This window comes from Quercus lobata, chromosome 3 (genome assembly GCF_001633185.2).
Source record: "Quercus lobata isolate SW786 chromosome 3, ValleyOak3.0 Primary Assembly, whole genome shotgun sequence".
In the NCBI taxonomy this organism is placed as follows: Eukaryota; Viridiplantae; Streptophyta; class Magnoliopsida; order Fagales; family Fagaceae; genus Quercus; species Quercus lobata.
Window position 1 is genome coordinate 41898691 of NC_044906.1, and position 9040 is coordinate 41907730.

General features: G+C 37.0%; 1 protein-coding gene across 1 annotated transcript; it reads right to left on the minus strand.

Moving 5' to 3' along the window:
• Positions 1 to 3449: 3449 nt before the first annotated feature.
• LOC115981772 (zinc finger CCCH domain-containing protein 17) lies at positions 3450 to 7618 on the minus strand. The gene is made up of 3 exons (XM_031104123.1): positions 7124 to 7618; positions 5817 to 5927; positions 3450 to 5726 (listed from the first exon to the last, which is right to left on the minus strand). The coding sequence occupies exons 1-3, from the start codon at positions 7340 to 7342 to the stop codon at positions 3768 to 3770; spliced, it is 2289 nt and encodes a 762-aa protein (XP_030959983.1). The 5' UTR covers positions 7343 to 7618; the 3' UTR covers positions 3450 to 3767.
• Positions 7619 to 9040: the final 1422 nt, after the last annotated feature.

The window sequence follows — 9040 nt, forward strand, 5'->3', positions numbered from 1 at the left end:
TCAAAAGGTGCCAAACAAGGGCAAACAAACATATGAAGCACACAAAGAGGCAAACAAACACATTATCAAACAAAAGAGGGTGTCCTAGGAGGACAAATGGCGGTTTGGATCAAGTGTCCATTATTCCATTGGATTGGAGTATGGACGACACATAGACTCATGCATGAACATGTAGGCAAGTGTGTAAAAATGCAAAGAAGCAAAGGAAGCCAAACCGGTGGCACAAAGCAAGTAAGGCAAGAATATCAACATCGCACAAAGTGGAGAAAGGTGTGAAACAAACACACCAACACCCTGGAGGTGTATCTCACAAATGGTAACATCCAAACAATCCACAAGAGGGATGGATGCAACCACACAAGCAAGTGGGCACAAGCATAGAAGCAAACATGGATATGCATAAAGGAAATGATTCAACCCTTTGATATAGGCTTAGGTGTATGGATATTGGCCTAGACCACAAGATCTAGATCTACACCCTACCAAAAGGGCCAAAACACAAGAAAAGAGGGATAGAAAGAGATAAAATGGCTTTAGAAGCACATGGCATAGCAACCAACTTGTAGATCTAGACACATGAACAAGGCACAGAGCACTCAAAGATATAGATCTTACGACAAGTGTGGCAAGGAACACATAAACAAGTAGATCCAAGCATGAACATGGCAAAAAGCACATAAACACATGGATCTAAGCATAAGCATTCTTAAAGGCATCTAGGCACATGGATCTAAGCACAAACACAAAATTTAGGCATATCATAGCCCAGGAAGGCTAGGCCAACATCATCAAAGCATTAAGACATGGTAAAAAGCAAGGAGACACGCTAGGAAAGCTATAGAACATGCTAGGAAGTAAAATAAAGCAAGAAACAAGTTAGGAAAAGCAATAAAGCATATTATGAACAAAGATAAAAGCAAAGGGTGTAGACTGTAGCTAAAACGCTACATCTACACCCTTTAAACCTCAAATCCAAGGTCCTAAGTCCAAGGAGAGGAAAAAGAGTGCAAAAACACTACCTCTTGATTGTTGAGAAAAGAGAGGAATCAAAGATTTTTTGATGTGTTTTTTGGAGAGAAATGTAGAGAAAAGAGAGAGAATCTGCTCAGAACTTAGCTCCAAAACACCCAATTTTTCCTCTTTTTTTTTTTTTCTTTTTTTTAATCTTGGGGGGGGGGGGGGGGGGGGGGGGGGGGTCTAGGGGTATTTATAATGATTTTGTGACTCTTCAGCTCCGGTGGCCGTCGGCCAAGCTCCAGCAACCACTTAGTGGCTGCCACCTTGTAATGGCTTGATGGAGGCCTTACCAGGCTTGGATTAGGTTGATCTTGGTGTTCCTGGAAAGGTATGGAAGTTTAGTTTCTGGAAAGCCAAAGAAGTTTGAAATCTAACGGCTGGATCAAAAGTTATGATGTAGGGAAGTGAGCTGATGTGCCTTGCACGGTTTTCAAAATATCTCGACCATTTTGACTTCGATTTCGACCCATGAATAGTCATTGGAAAGGGAATTTAATAATCTTCGTAATGATGCTGGCTTCAACCCATTCCGACGATCGGATCAAAGTTAGGGTTTTTAGGGCCCTCTGGGCAAACTTGGTCAAAGTTGACGAAAATCACTAAGTGGCTCGGATTTGATTTAGAAACATGAAAAATGTTGTTTTTAGATGATTTTGACTAATTTTGACTTTCAATCAACCTAGGGTTGACCATGGGCATTTTTTGTCAATTTGACCTAATATGGTGCTTTGAGTGCTCCGATGCTCGAACGGGTTTCGCCATGTCAATCTAGATGTTTCCACGGCCCTTTGGAGAAAAGTTAATATTTTTGAGATTTTTGGAGTCCGACACACAAATTGAGAGTGGACAAAACACAATATCTACACCAGCTTTCTTAGCGGTAGAGAAACTCTTTCAAATAGCCATTGATTATTAATTAACTACACATTTAATAGCAATTTTTAACGAAATTGGACAAAAGACCTGAATTGAATAAAGGACAAAGTTTGGCTACAACTTCCACTAAAAATCTAAGGCTATGTTTGGTAACAATTTGTATTTTCTATTTTCAAAAACTTATTTTTGGGAATATAAAGAAAAAACAATTTTCTTGTATTTTTGAAATCAAAAACATGTTTGGTTAGTTGAAATTAAAAGATAGTTTTTTGAAGAAAAAAAAATAGAAAATACTAAAATATGTTGTTACTAAGATTTGAATTCTAATACTAACTCATTAAATGAGACAGATTCATTAAATTAAATGTCTTTATTCATTGACTTTTGAAAATTACAAACTAAAAATAGCATTTTGCATGTTTTCAGTTTCCTTCACAAATTAAGTTTTGAGAACAGTTTTTGTTTTCTGTCCATTTTTTATTGCCAAACAAGTTTTTTAGTCTCAAAAATAGAAAATTGTTTTTGAAAACAGAAAATAAGGGGAAAAAACAATTACCAAACATACCCTAACCATTTAATTGTAAGTTCTTTATATTCTTGACACACATGACAATTTTATGTCAATCGAATATAATTTACTATTTGATCTATAAAATTATTGAAGACATAGCTATTCATCTTTTGAAAACTTGAAATTTTGATTGATGACATAGCTATTCATCTTTGATCTTTTGAAAATATTGAAAATATGGACGATATAAAAAGAAAATGTAATCTAATGGCGGATTTGTCAAATTCATTTCCAATAAAATAAAAAAAATTAAAAAAAAAAAAGAGTGAAGTTGTAGCCTAATCAATTCTTTGTCCTTGAATAAACATTTGAAACTTAGAAAATTCAATTGAACATAAGTAAAATTAGAAGACTGAACTCAAAGGGTGCAATTTGTATTTTAGCTTCTTCATTTTTTCTTTTCTTTTTTAAATGCTTGAAGACACAGTTTTCATAAGAAGTTGTGAACAATGAAGGGGACGCCCAACTCCGCAAAGCCATGTCAGCATTTTTTTTGAAGGCTATATTTTCACCATTTTAAGTTTTAACTAATAGATATTGAAAAAAATATATATATTAATTTACAAAATTCTCTCTAAGATAACACATCGAAATTTTTTTGGCCAAACATCACACATCATCCATTTATTCAAATGAAAAGAGTGCTGCCCAATTTGACCAAATTCGGCAACCTTTTTTTTTTCTTTTTTTGCTAACTGAGAAACTCAATGCATTTGTTAAACGCTCAAGAAAGAGCAAAGCGTATCCCCAATGTACTTGTACATAGCTCATTAAAGTTAACGGAACAGTATATGCCTCTCCTCTTTTTCCCAGATTAGTTTACTGGGACGTGTTCCATGTTAATTTCTCTGTTTGACTCGTTACTTTAACATAGAAACTTTTTTATTTTTGAACAAATAAATATACAAAAAATAAATAGCAAAACATATTATCTGCAACAACGTTGAGAGACTTGAACACATAATATAGCAGAACTGAGAAGGTAAATCCGAGAGAAATAGCAATTTTCTTATTTACTTTCTACTGTTACAGGCATGCACTCTGCAAGCAACTTTATCAAGAGAGTACAGCAAAATGCCCCATGCAAAAATGTAAAATCCCATTCAATCAGATTTAAATACAATGAAAAAGTTTTGATTAATACAAGAGAAAACTTGATATCCTACTTCTACAAATAAATCCATAGCAGTTATCCTGCTCAATCAGAACCAACCACCGAAATTAAGCGTTGAAGGTCCACAGAAAATGTTTGTGGCAAACAGCAGTCCACCATCTCTCTGTTGCTCTCTCTCCCTCCCCACAATCAAGAGAACACGACACCAATTTTCTTGGCAAAGTCATCCCCATCTTCATCATCGAGGTATTCTTCTTCAGGGTCGGCATTATCACCTTCCTCATAATTGTACTCTCCCTCCTCATCAACTTGCTCATATTCATATTCACCATCCACATCCCTCTGATCATCAGCTTCAAGTTCCTGATCCTCAATATTTTCATCAAAAATCATCCCATCTTCTGCCTCAAACTCGTTCAGATCAGGTGCTTGTGAAGGCTGGCCAGAAGCTTCATCAGTTTTTTCTGCCACTGTTCCAATTGAGACATCTGCTGCAGACTTGAAATCTTCCTCACTGCCAAACAAATGGCTGAGGGCTTCTTCCTTAGCACTTTGTGTATATGCGTTCTCGGAGCCACTAATCAAGCTTTCCTTGATTTCACTCTGACTGTTGTCTTCTTTATAGACAGATGATTCGCCACTCCCAGAAGCTCCAGCTCCTCTTTTTCGCTTGAGAATCTCACTAAGAGGCTTTGGCCCTTCAAATGAAAGATCACCTTCAGATTGCTGATGATCTTCCAAGTTCTTTCGCTTTCCAAGGGATTGCTGCTCCTTGCCATCTGAACTCTTCACAACTTTCAGCTCTGCAAGACGTTTCGGACGAGCGAAATCACCGCTTTCATCTGTTATTTCTCTCCAAATCCGTGGACCCTTGATATTTCTTCCCTCAATATTGTAATCCTCTTGCACCCGTCCTTTTATTCTGTCTCGAAGCCTTCCCTGATGAGAGATCTGTGGCCTTCCAGGTGACAACCTGTCCCGATTTCTTCCCCTGTCCGATTCCCTTTCTGGACGCAAATCAGTACCATTCACTGGAGATCTCCCAGGAAGTTTTATTCTACCCCGGAGGCGATTACTGAGGGAGCTCTCATTTGGGGGCAAATTAAGTGCATCCCTTCTTGAAGAAGACCGGTAACTCCGCTCCTCAACATGGTTGTTGTGGCCATGACTGACAACAGATCTCAAACCATTATGTCTCCTCTGCTTGGATAAATGATGTCGTAGATCTGACTCATCAACATGATCAGGACTATCAGACTTAGGGTAACCCCTCCGCCTTTCCAGATGAGCTGGTTCCACGAACATTCTCTCAGATGAAGCCCTGTGCTGCTCCCAGGCATACTGCCCTTGCATGTGATCATATGAGCCATGGCCTCGTGGATCAGGGAACCTTTCTCGATCAACATCAGCTATTGAATTGTAATCAGCAGAATGACTAATATCATACTCATTCACAGGGTTTAAACTCCTTCCTTCATGAGCCCTTGTTCTACCGAATTGATCTTCACCATGGTAGTAATCTGAATCACCAAGCTCATTATCGACAAGAACATCAAAGCCAGGAGAGGACTCCCTTAGAAACTCATCACCATCCTTACCATTTGGGAAGCTATAATCCTCAGGTACATGAGCCTGCTGTGAACGACTGGACCGGCTGATGGAGTTTCCATTAATAACAGGAGGAACATGTGTTGCCTTGTATCTAGAAGCCTCATCATCCAATCTTGTAGGTAGTGGTACATTCCTCTCCACAACAACTACATTTCTTGGAAAAGTAGCTTCCGTTTTTGGAGAAGGTTTAGCTTCAGGAGGTAGTCCAACTGACTTTGAAACATTTATTTGTGGAATCTTCTGCTCTTGAGTAAACTTTTCAGGGCCTCCAAAAATCTTTTTAGGAGCTGAAGATTCAGTAACATGAATGGCTGCTGGCATCTGTGGAACTTTGTTGCTGGTGGTGGGATTTGGTCCATGTAAGAAGGCACATCTGTCACCTTTTAAGCAAAGCCCCTTTTGGTAGAAAATGCAAGGGACTGCTTGTTTACTGGAACCATAAGGAGCCTGTGCAGCAGGTGTTGCAGCAGTCGGTGTTATAGGCAGAGAAGATCCAGCAGAAGTTGCTGCCTGGGTTCCTAATGCAGCATCAAGAGGCTGAAGAGAAAATAATAGGCAGTTAGCAAACATTATACAAATAAGATTAATGTCAAAGCATTCAAAGTTCAAGTAAGAGCAGAGACTTACTGGATGCCGGAACGAACATTTGGGATTCAAGCAGTTACCATTCAACCAGTACCAGCAATCCCTTGGGTTAAGCCGGGCATAATCACTATGGCGATACTCGCATTCACTTCCCTATTGATCACAGAGAGAAAGGAGTATCAGCAACACTATCAAATCATTATTGATGACACATAATTACTGCTGATCACAAATTTTGCAACTGTACAACATTACAAAGACAGATCCATCTATGTGTATTGATGCAATAAGAGGGTTACATCTTAAAGAAAGTAAAAAGACATTCCCAAATAAGTGCCTAACCTATTTGATTCCTACTAAACCATTGTAGATTATTAGATAGATTTTCCTCACACATAGGTAGCACTTCTTGAGTATGAAATTGAAGTTAAAGCACCTAGAATTAAACAAAAACGAGCATAAACATAACCAATAGATGGAAAATTAAATGGGTCCAGAAGCCCAACACATATTATGCTAGATCATTTTTTGCAAAGCTTGCTTTTAGAAAAGAGGGAAAAACAAAGACAAACACATTGTCCATGTTTTAAACTAGCCAAAGAAGGATATATTCCTCCTGCACAAACATAGCCATGATTGAGAACAGAATTTATTCTCTAAAGGCATCATATCATATCATAATCTCCTTTTTTTCTCCTTAAAACGAGTCTGAAATTTTTTAATTACACAAGCAAAGTGTATCAAAGTTGCCTAGAATAGAATGCGTACACAGCACGTCCACCAAGACCCTCCTTTCTCTGGATTTCAGCATAATCAGATATACCATTTCACAAGAAATATAAACCTGTGCCATTTTAGTTACTAAATCTGGCGCAGATAAACTAATTAAGCCCCTCAAAATAAGGTCATTGCTATACAAATCTCTGCACACGGTGAACAAGGTTCAATATACTAATATGAACAGATTGCTACCTGTATATCAATCAGCGTGAACCCATTTGAGTAATAACAATCCTGAGCTGAACCCATTTTGAGTAACAACAATTCTAAGCTATATAACATCAAATTTTCGCATCATAAAAATTCTAGGGTTTGGTTTCTTTCCCCCCCTAAGAAACTAAGATCCACCCAAAACAACACATAAAGACCTCAACAAGATCTGAATTAGACCCAAAATCCAAACCCCAATTATCTTCTAAATTCAAATTGAAAGCTTCACTCCCCAAATCCATCAATCAGAAACTTTAATTATAAATCTGAAACCCTAGCAAGAAAAGCTGGAGCCCAAGATCCCAGAAAAACCCTAAAAAACCCAAGAATCACATAAAAGAAAGAATGAAAAGGCAAACCTTTTTGCATGTCAAAGGAGATGCAAGAAAGTAAACGCAATCGGTGTTGCTCTTCAAGGCCTCTTCTTGAGCCGATGATATTGTTGAAGCTGCTGTATTGGGAACTTGTTGTTGTTGTTGTTGTTGTTGTTGAGGTGGTAGTTGTTGATGTTGTTGTTGTTTCTGATGTTGGTGTTGTTGGTGCTGTTGTTGTTGTGGCTGCTGTGTAGCCGCAAACATGGCGGTTCTTGAAGGAAAAAAAATCCCAAACGGATCTCTCAGTTTCAGATCGAAAAAGTCACCCCCAAAGATTTAAACGCAAAGAATGAAACACAAGCACCGATCCAATCTCAGAACCAAACAACAACAAGAGCCGCCACACACAGAGAAAGAGAGAGTTTATGAGAGAGAGAGAGAGAGAGAATGTGTTTTGTGATGACTGTTGAGGCTTTAAGCTAAGCCTAGTTTTTGTTTTTGTTTTTTCTTTTTCTTTTTTTTTCTTTTTTAGTTTTTGGGAGAGAGTTGTTGTTGACGATGTTGTCTATTTATGTATATATATATGTGTGACATTCACATTCACATTCTCTGTGTGAAACTTGTGTACGTGGATTGTTCTGATTCGTGCTAGTTTCCTGGGTTTGATTTTCGAACGTGTGTGTACACTGTTCTCCCAATGTCCTAATCTGGAAAGGAAAGGGAAAGGCCATAGGCTGTAAATACATGTTTTTGAATGTAAACTGCCCGTTGCTATTTACCCTTTTTGTGGGTAAAACTACTATATAAAGTGAAGTTTTACTCTCAAATCTTGTAATTCACCTCCTACATTCTTATGCTTTTAATAGAAAAAATAAAGGATTTTAAATTCCTTTTTCTGCAACTATTGAATTATAAAAAATGAAAAAAGAATTATAAAAAATGAAATATCTGAATTTTAAAATTTTTTTTACGAAGAAAATTGCTACCCTCCACAATAGTTTTGCAATAAATTATAGGTGATTTGGTTTTAATTTGAATTTACCATTGAAATTATTTTTTTAGTAATAATAACAACTTGTCACTTAAGATTTATTTTGAAAGTGTTGTGAACATAGTATTTCTCCTCTTTTATTAATTTTATATTCAAGTTTTTATCAAAGTCAAATATTATAATAAATTACAAAATAATCATAAATTTTCATTTAAATATCTTTAAACTTTTTTTTCATTTTAGTAATAAAATTTTACTTAAAACAAACTATGTTAATAATTTTAATGCACGTATAATGATTGACTGGGAAAAATTATGTTGTACAATTTGTAATACTTATATTGAGTCACATGATGCAAACATAATGTGTATGACCTAAATTTTTTATTATTAAAAAATAATGATAGATTATTAAAACAATATAAAATATGTAACTTCTCTTGAATTTATCATGAAATGGAGAGAGAAAATGAGAGAGTGCGCTCTGTGGAGGAAGAGGATTCTTTGGCTTGGAGTAACAAGAAACTAAAATATCACCACCATTCTTCGAATAGATCGCATAGTAACATCCCATCCTTCCCTCCAAGGACTGGATCATACAAGTCCCTGAGATTCATGTTCTTATCATCCAAGATTAGAGAGTTATGAAAGCCTGTTGGCCACATTGACTGTATCAATCTTGAGAATGATTTCTTTCTTAACAAGTTTGAAGTTCAAGAGGATGTTGATAAGGTCCTAAAAGGAGGCCAATGGTTCATTGGACAACAATTCCTTACTATCCGTCTATGGGAACTTGAGTTCAAAGTAGCTACAGCGTCCTTCTCTAGCGTTGCGGTTTGGATTAGGTTACCAAATTTACCAATAGAGTTTTAAGACCCTGAATTTATGAGAATAATTGGTGAGGTAGTTGGCCCAGTCCTCGGAGTTGATACTCACACCGCCAATGGGGCAAGGGGAAGATTTGCTAGGCT